The sequence below is a fragment of the Mesitornis unicolor genome, unplaced genomic scaffold (assembly GCF_000695765.1).
Source record: "Mesitornis unicolor isolate BGI_N332 unplaced genomic scaffold, ASM69576v1 scaffold22109, whole genome shotgun sequence".
NCBI classification, from domain to species: Eukaryota; Metazoa; Chordata; class Aves; order Mesitornithiformes; family Mesitornithidae; genus Mesitornis; species Mesitornis unicolor.
The window spans coordinates 69,962-83,447 of record NW_010208267.1 but is presented as its reverse complement, the minus strand read 5'-3'; the positions used below and the strand labels follow the sequence as shown (position 1 = coordinate 83,447).

Genomic DNA, 13,486 nt, shown 5'->3' with positions numbered 1-13,486 from the left:
AATAGGAGTTGTTGGAACTGGTGCTTTCATGCAAGGCATTATGAAATTCTGGTTTTCATTGTCATTGCAAGACTCTGGAAAGGTTGTTTATCAGAGTTGTAGTATTTCTAACAATTTTTTTAGAAAGTGTTAATGCAGTGTACTTTCTGGATTGGTATTGAAGCTTGGACTTGCCGTGTCTCAACAAGGTTGAAAAATACTTAGGATTAGAGCAAATTAAAACTTTGCAGTGATGCTGTACTGCTGTACTGCTGAACAACTGACAATGCTTTCCAGTAGAGTAGAGTCTGGGCTGTGTTTCGTGTCTTGGTTTTTTAAAAAATCTATGAGGAGAGCTTGGTATCTGAGCTTGGCGTGGGTCTTCCAGCTATTCACCAATTTGCATTGGAAGTGAGGGTTATGAGGTCTGTGCCCATCTCTGCTCCCAGGACAATAGCCTTCCCAGAGAAGGTTATCTTTACTTCCTGCTTTCCTTTTGGAGCTGTTCAGCCATCCAGCAGGATATTCTGGAGGGCCCAAAGTGAAGGTGGGAAGGAAAGAGGCAGCGCAAGTCTAATGGCCAGGTTGCAGTGTTCTCACGTCAGGGAGGTGCTTCTGGTTGCTGTTGGTGAGGTGATCATCTCTTGGGAGCCTGGTTCTCCCCTCTCCACAGTGAAGGAGACATCGTAACCAGGCTTCATCGAGGCAAGGTGGAGGTTCATCTTCTAACTGCTTTCTGTCAAATATGTGAGTGACAGGGTCTGACTCCCCTCAAGATGAGGACCCATTTCCTGGGCAATCAGGTGTGGTAAACTTTTGAAAGAAGCCTTATGAAATTTTTCTGCTGTGATACTGGCACCATGAAGACGGTTTACCCTGGCTCATCTCATTAGAAATTTCAATGCACGGCTGTTTCCAGGCATATATGTCTCTTATAGTATACAAGAAAGTCCTGTGTATTACTGTAGCAGAAATTAAATGATACCTGCTGAGCCTAAGGGACGTGACTTTCAAATTGAGATGGTTGCCTAATTTTAGACTCCTGCGTTCAACTGTGGTGTGAGGCAGCAAAAATAGATACATTAGGTATGTAAGCTTTGTGCATTCTTTTTTAGATACTGCAAAGGATATATTTGCATATATCTTAAGTTTTGTTCTGTCTGCCTTTGGCTATCACTCTGAAGGTGAAAATGAAGTCCTTCATGACACCAGTTCATCAGGATACCAGCTGGAGTTTTGGTGTGCTGCAGATTTGGCTCCTGGGCAATCTGGAAATAATTTAGTATGGGGAGATTTCACATTTGGTGCTAGTCCTGATCATCCCACACCTCCTGCCTCATATATGAAAGATAAATAAACTAAGACTGAGGTCTGTTAGCATTTTTAGAAATGAAGTATCAGCTTCCTGAACCAAAACTGCTGTTTAGGTTCATGAATTATAAACTTTGTGTGGAGATTTGCCTAGCACATGTTTTCTAATGGGCAAGACACAACTGAATCTGAATTTTATATCAGCCTTATCTAATACTATCTGCAGTTCAAAACTAACAGGTATGTTTACATTTTAAAGTTAGCTACATAAAATTATGAAAATCATAAAAGTCAAGTATTTGTCAGGTAGGAAAAGCTAAGGAGTCAAAGGGCAGGTTTGGATGCACTTATAAATTCTTATTCCAACTATTTGGCCAGTAAGTTTTACAGTCTGGTAAAACTGTACATGGTTCAATTTTAAAATTTTCTGTTTAAATATATTTTAATTTGAATATCTTAAGATTTTAGTATATTCCGTTCTCATATAAGTTGTCCTGATTTTGCATAATTTGTTACATTTGAAAATACAAATGCTATTTACCACATTTTTCAAATTCTGCTTTTTCTTTTCTTTTTAAACCTGCATGAGTTTTATACACTTTATTCTCTTTGCATTTAACTGTGTTTTGGTAGATGTGGGGCCATGGAGTTTTACAGTGCTCTTCCGTGCCCTTTCCTTCTGCTTACATAATGTGTCCAGATACTTTATGTAAGGATGATTGTTAATTGGGAAGTTTTTTCTCTTGATACTCAACCATCAGACACTGTTCTTGCTAAGAGAAGATTCTATTCATAGTTAAACATTTGACTCCGGTTATTTCAAACTATTTACCTCAGGCTTACAGGGTATCCTTTTTATTCTCAGTTTCAGTTGTTAGATGAAGTAGGCTCAGATGTCAGGGATTTTGACATTATAATTATGAGGAAGTGTATCTTTACTGGGGAAAAATATTCTTTAATCTTTGTTCTGTCAATTTGAATTTGTCTTATGAAGAGATTTGAGAGAGAAAAAAACAGGGAAATTATTTTCTACTTTTGTTCATTTCGTTTCTGTCACATATCGCTTGTCATCTTCCTTGTTATAACTAGCTCCTCAGTGTGAGACTAGGGAATCATACAGTTTATGCTGGCTTGATTTTTTTTCAAATGTAAAATTAGCTACCCATGGAATTTATGGATTGACTTGAGTTATCCCATCCCATTTTCTAATGCTACTTGGAAACCAGAGGGCACACATGTTTCTTTTTTCACAAGCAAAGGTAGTGCAGAGTCCTGAGCAAGCTACAGATGAACTGGCTCGTTGACACGCTGTGGTGGAGTGCAGGTAGCAGAGCGATTTTTCACAGTGGCTAGTTTTTGGGGCTGATTCAAGTTTACTGTGTTCAGGTCTGGAGCTAGATTAGCTGCAGCTAGCTCAGATAGTTCCCTGCATGCTCTCTTTTGCTGTGTAATGATTCCTTTGCCTATGAACCTTGAAAGTCCATAGTGCTTAAATTCTAAATACTTACTGAAAATTATGTGTGGAGGAGCTTTCAAAAATCTTGTTCTGCAATGACAAGCAGAGGACGTAGAATTTTCTTATTCATCCCTTTTCCCATGCGTGTTGACTCATTGATAACTTCATACCAGTTCTCTCTCTACTTGGTACAAATGCTTGTATGAGTATTACAAATAAAGATACAGTCAGCTCCTCCTTGGAGTCCTTGGCATTTAGAAGCAAAGTTCCTATTATAAATAGCTCTAGCTAGAGGGACACTGCAAACTACCATGAGCTTTCCTGCTTCTGACTGGTGTGAGGTGCACGAAGGATGACATTTCCAGAATGTGCTTAATGTACTAAGGCACCATAGCTGCTCTTTTTGGAGGGATGGATGGGATGGGACATGAACATTATGTATTTTGTGCTACAGAAGACTAATAAAGTAAACAATAGTTACATGAAATATGGGTCACTTTTCCTTTCTTTTAAGGAAATTTAAAAAATCTGCAGGAAGAAATCTACAGAGGTGCCAAAGGCTTACAAGGGAGACTGTTTCTCTCCTGATGAAACAGGTGGAATACTTCCTGGAAAGCGTGTTCAGGTTTTGTGTAATGCTAAGATGCCAGATGTGCAGAAAAACCCTTCTGTTGAAATCTCACCTTATAAATAATCTCCTTTCACGTGTGCTATATATGTTTGAAATATGTGCAGTACTTACTAAAAAAATGTAATTACTGGTGATTTATGATAAACTTTATTTAGATACTCTAACTTTGACTTTCCCAAGTAGTCACTGATTGTAATTGTGGGCCGCTCCATGGTCCGTGCTGTGGAACTGCACTGTAATCAAAAGCAAGTCATTGTAGAAAGATCTAGTAAATTATTTAGGAACTGGAAGTAGGATTTATTCAGAATTCAGTGCTTTCTGTGGGCTAGATTGTGGCAATTCAAAGCTGGCAGTCTATTACAGACTTAGCAAATTCCCTTCTGCAGCTTTGACCTCCCCCAGAAGCCAGGAGCTCCTGCTTCTGCTTGATGTGCCATGGGTAGCCACAGGAGAGGTTGTGTTGAATCTAGTCTGGGACTGTTGTTTAAATAAGAGCAAACTAACTGAAATTACCCCAGCACACTTAGTATTGTGAAAACTTAATTTCCTCTGAAATTAGCCTTTTCTCTTTATGGGGCACTCAAGTTTTTGCTGTAAAATAAGTGTAGTAGTAATTGTTTATTTGATTCCCTTCAGTCAGTCGATGGCAGTGAAACTATAAGGACTTTCTTCTGCCTGCCTGCAGTGAAAATTATTTAATTCATTATGAAGCTCTAGAAAATTAGGCAACTAATTTCTTATGACCTAAATATTTGCAGGTCTTTTTATGTTAAATAGAAAAAGTAGTGAAATATGCACAGAATAAAAGACTCCAAAGCTGGTTTTTTACTGACAATTGATATTATAAATTTTATTATAAATATTAATGTTTTCATTGGCTCACAAGGTAACTGCATTTTCTTAAGATTTTATTGATTCTTATTCTTCCCAAAGGGGCTTTCCCTCAATTCAGGGGTCCATTATCTTTAATTCATCTGAGAAGCTGTGAAGCCTTCTTTCCGTGTAGTTAATGCCATTGAATGAAGCGTAACCACTCATGTTTATAACAGTTTGTTGTTTTAGACCATATGACTAAAAGCTAGTATGAAAGCAAAAATGTACAGACTTCATACTTAAAATCAGATTATATGATTCAGTCCTGCATAATCCATATAGGTTGCTACTATAGTCTTACAAAAAGGAAATAAAGTTATTGTAACTATTTTTTTAAGTTCTCCACTCTCTGGTTTAATCAAATCTTTATAAATAAAAAAAAAATTGAATTACATGTAGAAATCTTCTCAATATTCCCCAGAGCTCAGTCGCTTGGTAATGGTTTTCTTCACTGAAGCCCAGTAAAATACAGACATGCAGAACGCTTGAGTGAACTCTTTGCTTGAGTAAAATGGATTGCATTTTGATTTTATGGTTTGATGCTGAGCCTGAGCAGCAGACTACAGGCTTGAGCAATTACGTATTGAGTGGATGGTCTCTTTAACTGGAGAGCTTATGAGATGCAGCAATAATATGACCATTACCTAAAAACTCTATGACCTAAAGGTATGTTTAGAAAAATGATACTTCAATGTAAACTTTTTTTCTCAGATCTAGAGGAAAAAAAAGCAACTAAAAACTAAAAAAGGAAAGTCCTTTCTCCTTCTGTCCTATTCATATTCCTTATGCTGTCAGCAGGTGAAACCCATATCTGTTAAATGTGAATAAAAATGCCTCTCTATCTTCTGCAAAGAAAAATAGGCATTTGAAATTCTTATAGTAGGACATCTGATAACATGAGAAATTCATCAGCACCAAGTATGAGTTCCCCATTTGTATCCTGTCTCAAGCCTGCAAATAGATTCTGTTGGCTGAGGTACCTTCTCTAGAAGCTCAGGGGACTGTTTGTGTTATCAGGCAGGTTTTTAGAATTTAAACAACTTCTCATGATGCCTGTGGCAATGCTGCAGAAGCAGGTTGCACAGGGTTAAGTGTTGCCTTCAGAAGCCATATCTGACAGTTGCTTTTGGTGGTTTGTTGATGCAAGCTCCACCCTTTCACCACAAAATTATATACAGACCTTTTAATAAACAGCTGAGAAATACATCCTAGAATACTATTTATTTTAATAAGCACTCACATTGTAGTAGTGCCCAGCTAAGATGCTTTTGTCCCAAAGAGCATACAGTCCCAGTTGTAAAAGTAGTCAGGATGAAACAGCGAAATGGGGAGAAGTGTATGTGAGGATAGCACACCTGAGTGTATGAGGTTGTTTTTAAGTGAAGTATTGATGCCTTGAATGTTCTGTTTCTCCTCTTTTCCTCCAGGAGAGGGAAGGAATGTTCTGCTATTATCCTGCTGTTTTTACCCTCCTTTCCAGTTGCTATCGCCTGTGCTTGAAGCTGATGTTTTTCCCCGATCAGAATGCTCCACTTGCTCCACAAAGTGCCCCAGTGCACTTCGGTTTCTTTGAAGTAACAGCAAAGGAGGGAGCATCATTCTGCAATTCACACCTGGTATCTGTGAATAGAGAAGGGAGGAGGGTTAAGAAGTCTGAGGAACAAAGTGTGAGCATGCTGGTAGACATGTGATAGGACATCAGATGAGATGGCCCAAGTCTTTACCACCAGCTGTGCTGCCTTACTGCCACTGAAGCAGAAGTGCTAGATCTGTTTGCAGGTCAGCTCCTGAACTGCTCCCATCTTCAGCCACATCCACTTATCATATTAAGGTAATCTCTTTGCTAGGTGTGTGATGTGGTCACCAGTTGACCTGAAAGCAGGTCTTCTGATAGTGTGATTACTTTTTCCTCTTGAGTTATTTTTGTCATGGCCCTGTTTACCATGCTGATGTAGCTAGGATGTGATTAAATGGTCTGATTTATTTTCTTTGGTATGTACAGATTTAATAAGCAAGAAATAAAACTCTGACTTAAAATTGGGTGTGTCCACTTTGTTGCAGCAAAAACCTATGCAGATAATGAGTTACTTAGGTGTGGCTGCTGTGCAGGACAGTTTTACATTGCTACGTGGCGTACCACATTAGCACAGCCGTAGTTGAGTATGTCGCACTGGAAGAAACAGAGACTGCTAGAGAAGCTGAAACTGGTGTCACCAATTCCCCCAGGGACTGCCGTTTGCATGCCTAGTTCAGCCTCTCACTGAATTAGTAAATTCTCCCATCAGGAGGACCTGTTGTAACCTCCTGCCACTGCATCAGAGCTTCCTCTGGCCACGACACTGAGGTGCATCTTGTGCCCACTGAGCATGTGAACAGCTTGGTCTGTGGCACCCAGGGCAGCTGGATACCGGCCTTCCCACAAAAAATAATCTAATGGCATCCAGTTTCCTTTATTGGAGACCTCACTGGATTGAGTTTGACAGCATGCTATGCAAACACATGTGGAAGACTCCTATTAACAGTATTACCCATTGCTGTGAACTGGGCTGTGAAGCAACCAAAACATGGCTAAAAGCACACATTTTAATGTTCTGTACCCAAGTAAATCTGCATTTTAAATATTTACCCTCGAATCTTTGCTTACTTTGACTTACTGTGTTGCTTTTTCTTTTAACTTGTTTTCTTTACTTGACTTCATTGTGCTTTTTTTTTTTGGTTTCCCTTAAGAAAGCAGCACCTATTCAAATAAGTAAGTTCCTCACTTGCTTCATCGTGGCAGACAGGACATGTATCGGTCTTTCAAGCTGATACATAGGTAGAGCGTATGTATGCTGTGGCATTTGGAAATCTGTGCACAGAATTCCTGGAATACTAGATATGTTGACTTTTGAAGCTCAAAATCGCCTCCCGAGCGTGTCCTGCCCTACTCCCCTGGTGGTGGCTAGTGAGTGCACTGCTCTTCTGAGGAGGATGAGGAGTCGCTCAGCTGCTCTGATCCCTTCAGGTTGCTTCAGAAGGGCCATGAACACAACCTGGCACTGTGGACGCTTTTTTTCCTGCATTGCTGTTCCTGGCAAATCACTCAAGCGCTTGCCTTTGCTGTGGTCCCTGGATCTCTTCTGCACCAGCAGGCTGAGCAGGAGCCAGAGACTGCGCAGTCTCTGCAGCAGGGAATTCTGCAGAGTTAGCTATAAGCAACAGCAGGGGGTCAGAGGCTTTCTGGAGACCACGGAGAAGAGGATTTTCTCTTTCCCTTCTGCAGCTATAGTCTATATTAGGTGCTTGGTTCACCTAAAAGCATCCGATTGCCAGAAATTAAAAGCTTGCTCTGAGGGGACTTTTCCCCTGCCTGTCCACAAGCAAGTGAATTCATCATCTCAAAGGGAGAAGGGCAACACTTCTGCAAGATTTAAAGCTGTTAGCCCTCTGTTGTGTAAAGTCTATGACAACAGGACACAGCAATAAAGAAAAGATGTGTTGTCCTCAGAAGAAGGGCTGTGTGGCTGCCCACAGAGTTGGTGTCTCTTCTGAAATGTGAGGAAGCCTCTGGAGGTGGCAGGTTGGAGTTGCCGTTCTTACCTGGTTGTAATAGCAGTTGTAGCACAGCTGCAGCTCTAAGTCTAGCTGTGAATGTCCAATAGTGAGTAGCTGTTCGCTGGCCTCTCATGAACCGTGTAAGCCTTTTCTGAGATTACTGACATGGGTAGTGCTGAAGTGAACGATGCTGCAACTAAAGCTCTTGCATCCTCTTAGACTGAGCCACCTGAGCAAACAAAATAGAGTTTCCAGATTTTATCACTCCTTCCTTTCATTTGAAATAAAACACCCCAATTTTTGTGTCTAGTGAGAACTAGTTATAAGCAGGAATTATTTTTTTCATTGTGTACAGCAGTATGGCTGTGTGGTTTATCATGACTAAAAAGTTTGGTCCTTTACGTGTAAACACATGTAATTTACAGTAAGACTTATTGTTGTGCATGGAAATAGCTTACAGTAACAATGAATGGGTGTTCCTCTGGGATTAAAAAGTGAACTAGATCCAACCTTCTTGAAATAAAAATTAATATAGATTAACTGTTATATTTGGCAGACACAATCATACGTGCTTTTTTAAGGGAATGATCCTTTAGGTTTGTTTTTCCTCATACAATAGTCACAAATGAATGCTTTGAATTGTGGGTCTGATTACACTGAGTTTCTGGCTTTGTACATTAAAGTAGACATTTTTACAAGTTGAAGTTATAAATTACAGATTTCAAACCCTGTTTCTTATGTGCGGCAGCTCTTACAGTGTCAAGGGCAGATTTTGTTTTCCTCTTCTTATTATTTTCTTACAATTTTTAAAAGTACAGATAGCATTCAGGACCTTCTGGTTTAGTGATTTGTTGTATTGGGCCTTTTCCCTTCCTCTGAAGCAGTCTTTGCCAAAAACTGCATGGTTGAGTCTTAACATGAAATTAAAATACCCCAGTATTTATGGACATAGAGCATAGCACTGCTGGAAAAGTGTACACTTGAAGAATGAAACTTTAACTCCATAAGTGAGAGTAGGAAGATAACTTTTTATTTCAGTGGACTTTTTGAACTGTAAGATCAGCCCCTCTGACTTATGCCCACAACTTTTTAAAATCTTATTTGAGTTTCTTGGGTACTGTTTCAGAATGGACATATCAACTGACTTGTTACAAATAACGTTCAGTTAAAATGTATTGTGCATGCCTTTTTTTTTTTTTTTTGGAAAAAGAAAATCCAGTAAGTAATGTTTTCTTTACTGTATGCTGCATGATCTCTTGTTCATGTATTTAACTGTCTATCTCAGTTTGCCAGTATCTGGTTTCTTGCCTTGAAAACAAAATTTGATCAACAGTGTGGTTGCATTTTTGATGAAGTAGGGACAGCATGAATGTAAAATATACAGCTTTATGTGGTGTTTTTGCCTAGCATTGCAATACAAGGCGTTACTCATCCGGTATCACAGGTTAACTGAGAGGTGGGCAGATTTTCCAGAGATGCTCATAGAGACCTCCTGTAAGGATCAGTGTGAGACTCTGCATACTAAATTATATTAATCAAGATCTGAATATTAGGTAGATCTTCCTGATAAAATTCCCAGATGGTCTAGACTAGGGAAGTGGTGACAGTAAGTGGGTAAAACTTCCAAATAGCTCTTCTGTTTTTTGGTGAATGGAGTCACTTCAAAGAAGTATGTTTAATAAAGCTGACTTCTAGAAACAAGGAGTGCAGCCTTGCCAGAGCAAGGGAGGAAGACTACCTCGAAAGTACTGGCTGGCAAAACTAAGCTTCATTAGATAATGAAAAACATTTACTAAAGATAATTAAGAGGCTGCATGGATTCTTCAGTTCAGAATTGAAATTGTTTAATTAATTTCTCATTTTAAATTTGAAATGAAAATAATCAAATCAATCAGTTTTAAAAGCTGACTTGGATTACTACTTCTGTGTCTTGGTTATTTCACTAGTAGGCAATTATCTTTTTGGAGGGGGAAAACTACAAGATTAGAGGGTGTCTTTAATGCAACAGAGAAAAAAAAAGTAACAAAACTTGCTAGCTGGAAGCTGAAGACCAATTTAAAGACACTCTTCAACCTCATGCTTTTTGTTAGTTCTTGGTGGTTAAAATCATGGCAAATGCTTGAGATTTTGTTCTTGATCTAACTCAGGAAAACTTACGTTTTAGATTGAGTCATAATGAATGTCTGACTGAAGCATGACTTATTCATTAGATGTATAAAGTTAAATGGTGCTTTTGTACGTGTCTGTGGTTCCTCTTTAATTATATTAATGTAGGAATCTTCTAGATATAAGTCAGCTTCCATGGATCCAGTTCTAGGGTCAAGGCACAGGAACAGAATAGCTTTCTTAAGTCCTCATTAATTAATATTCACTGCTTTGTTGATAGGTGAGTTGTATGCATGATGGGTACTGGTGTGGTGGTGGGGTGTTTGTCCGTTAATGGCCCTAACTTGCTGGCAGTTTTCCTAGTAAATAACTAATTACTGCAATGGATCTCTTTGCTGTCTTATGCAATGAAAACAAATAATAAACTAATACTACTTTTTTTTTTTAGGTAATACTCTACGGGGATTTGCCAAAAAATAAAGAAAATGTAATATATTTATCAAATCATCAGTGTACAGGTTTGTATTTTTTTGTCTTAGCACTTCTATAGATTTTTTTAAGTCTGCTTATCTGTTTACCCTGTCTCTTTCCAGCCTCTTTCCAGCAAGAAGTTCTTGTTCAGAACTTCTAGTCGAGAAACCCGTAATGATATTTATGTGTACAACATGCACTTTTTGTTTCAGCAGTGGCATTTAGAAACTAATTTAACCAAACATTTTGGGCTTTTGTCTTTCCAGTTGATTGGATTATTGCGGACATGCTGGCAGTTAGGCAGGATGCTCTGGGGCACGTCCGGTATGTCTTGAAAGATGGGTTAAAGTGGCTTCCACTGTACGGGTGGTATTTTTCACAGGTAAGCCCATTCACTTTTCCTTTGCTTTTTGTGGGTCATGTAACATGTACTTTCCTTCTGTTTATCCTATGTGCTGGGAAGATGTGGTTCTGAGCTGGCATTTGTTCATTTGAACATGAAAATAGCTGGTTTCACTCAGTGTAGTTAAATGTGTGTCTTGGTTGAGACACCATTGTTAAAGAATCAGTTCGCTCTTATAAGTGAATATTCGTGAAAATACTTAAATACACTAAGATGGTGTTTATTACTAGAATTAAAACTGTAGAGTCTGTAAGAAGTATTTTAGAATATTCTAGAACTTTGTTCTTTTTACACTCCTAAAACCCACTTAGCAGTAAGTGTAGATAGACTTTATACGTATATATATATATATATATGGGGTTTTTTAAAATCATCCTACAAATTGGGAGTGAATTGACATTGCTTTGGTGTACTTACTTATTTTTCCATTGTTTGGTTTTAGCACCAAATAAAAGAGGAAAATTGCACCTTAGTACAGTGGAAAGCCAGCCAACACACTGAGTGGATGTGATCTTTGATCTAAAGTGGTAGAGAACAGTGTAGATGACATTCACCTCCCTAAAATCCTCTCTGGATTTGTTATGTCTGTTCTTTTCTCTCTCTGAAAGCAGCACTGTTTCTATACAAAAATGAAATAAAAGGTAGAGGTGGATGTTTTTGGAACTATTGGTATGTTTTGCTAGGTGATCAGAAATGGCTTCACAGTATTTCCTCTCAGGATTTAGAGGGGTGCTTAGTTGTTAGAATAAAAATTTAGTTTTGGGTAACTCGTCAAAAGTGCCCGCTCAATAAGATTTTTCTCCATTGGCTTCTGTCTTTGATCTTTACCTGTTCCCTGAATATTAATCTGCTTTCCACATCGCTCCTCACCTTCCCGGCAAAGAAAAGGAAAAAACACTTAGAAAATACTTCTAATTGGATTAGATAGCTTGGTTGAATTGACTGTCAGCCCTGTCCAAGAGGATTGGGGATATTGAGATAAATACTACACCAGGTATAATTTGAGCTATATGTTAGTTTGTAGAGGAATATGTGAAGAGTAGACAACTCCAAATGTGTGTCTGAATAGGAGGCGCTACTCTCTCCCTCATCCTTGGCTGCATGTTCCTCTCTCTCTCCCCACTTGCACTCTTGCATCTGTAAGCCAAGTCAGATCAGTTGGTTGCTAGAACCAGCAAAAGGGGGAAGGTCTTGAGTACATGGCCATGGTGTTTGCCATGCTTTCTTCCAAAATCACCATGTTTAGAAAATAATATGCTTCAGAGAAAATAAGACGACTGTTCACGTTTTCTTTCTATTGGTAGGTTTGCTGTTTCAGTCCCCTAAATAAGTACAGACTGTCACACCCTGCCATGCCTCACTGAGGGTATCCACTGGGAGAAAAGGGACTTTTCTGTTGTCTGATGTGTCCCCACTAATGACTCTGGCTCTGTCCACTTTTCTTCCAGTGAAGTGATCAGTCTGCTGCATGGAAATATTTTGCTCTTTGTCTTTTTATGTAGTCATTACATTGGTGGTGATTTAAGTCTGCTTTAATTAAAATACAGACAGGATGTATATTCCATCTTCCATCAGTAGATGTCCAGAAATTATTCTTTTTTTTCCAAGATTTTGGCAAATTGCTGTTGCTATCTGGAATATCCTTCACTCAACTTCCTGACTGCTATATTGACTGTTAAAAGAAGGTTCCTGTGGAAATTAATCTGAATGTAGCCTACATTTTTATTCAAAACATATATATTAAATAAAATCTGTTCAGCTTTGGATTCCTCAAAGCATAAAACTACTACAAGATTTAGTAGGGAATGATAATGTATTTTTTTTCTTTTTTAATTTGGTGACTCAAATGAAAGGTAGCTTGCTAACAGTAGTGATGCGTGTGTGTTTAAATGAACAAGACGGGATGTAGCAGGACTGCAGTGCAAGCTAATAGGTATTTTTATTGTTTTTATCACACCAAACAGTGCAAAAACATAAAACACTTCCTGCCCTTCCTGTTGATGTTCTGTCAGTGATGTCACTTACACTCCACTAAAAGTTTCCAGAGCCACATAGTTACGCCATGCTCACGGAATTCATATTCCCTACCTCAGGTAAACATCCTGTTTGGAAATAAACGTGCTCTGGATGTCCAGGAGAGCGAAATTCAGTCACAAAGGAAGTATATTTGTAAACATAAGCTATTGTTGATGGAGAGAGGGGCTTTTAAAGTACAGCGGAAAAAAATTATAACCTTAAAAACAGTACTTCCAGAAATCTGTTTTGAAAAGCGTTCATATATTTGATCTCTTACTGAAAAGGAAATGCAATACAAATTGGGGAATTTGTGCTATATACAAGTGCATAACTAGCATTCTTCTTTGGAGGCAGATACCTAATAGCAAGAAAAGAAAAGAACCACTTAAATTAACCTGTTATGTTCCAGGTTTTGATTTATTAGGCAGAACTATTTCTTTTCATAGAACTAGCTTTATTATTTTTGGATGGGTCTGAATTTTTTTTTGCCATCTCTTTCTCCACCAAAATACATCTAGTTCCTGTTCATTTTTTACCACCTGGTGAGGCTGGGATATAATTTTGATAAATATTTTTGATATCCCAGAGTTTGCTTGACTGTTTAACATAGGAAGTATGGTTTTGTCTTTTCTGTTACTCGGCATCGGCTTGTGCACCCCTTTGGTTACTGAATTTTAGCCAAATATTTAGCTAGTATGGCATCTCG

The 13,486-nt window shown here is 38.5% G+C and overlaps 1 protein-coding gene across 1 annotated transcript in view; it reads left to right on the top strand.

Moving 5' to 3' along the window:
* The first annotated feature begins 10,342 nt into the window (after positions 1–10,342).
* Positions 10,343–13,486, top strand: part of AGPAT5 (1-acylglycerol-3-phosphate O-acyltransferase 5) — a 37,373-nt gene continuing 34,229 nt past the window's right edge. The window contains exons 1-2 of the mRNA XM_010192450.1: positions 10,343–10,408; positions 10,628–10,743. Of these exons, the coding sequence (XP_010190752.1) occupies positions 10,648–10,743 (96 nt within the window). The 5' untranslated portion in view covers positions 10,343–10,408; positions 10,628–10,647. The remainder of the gene's footprint in view (positions 10,409–10,627; positions 10,744–13,486) is intronic.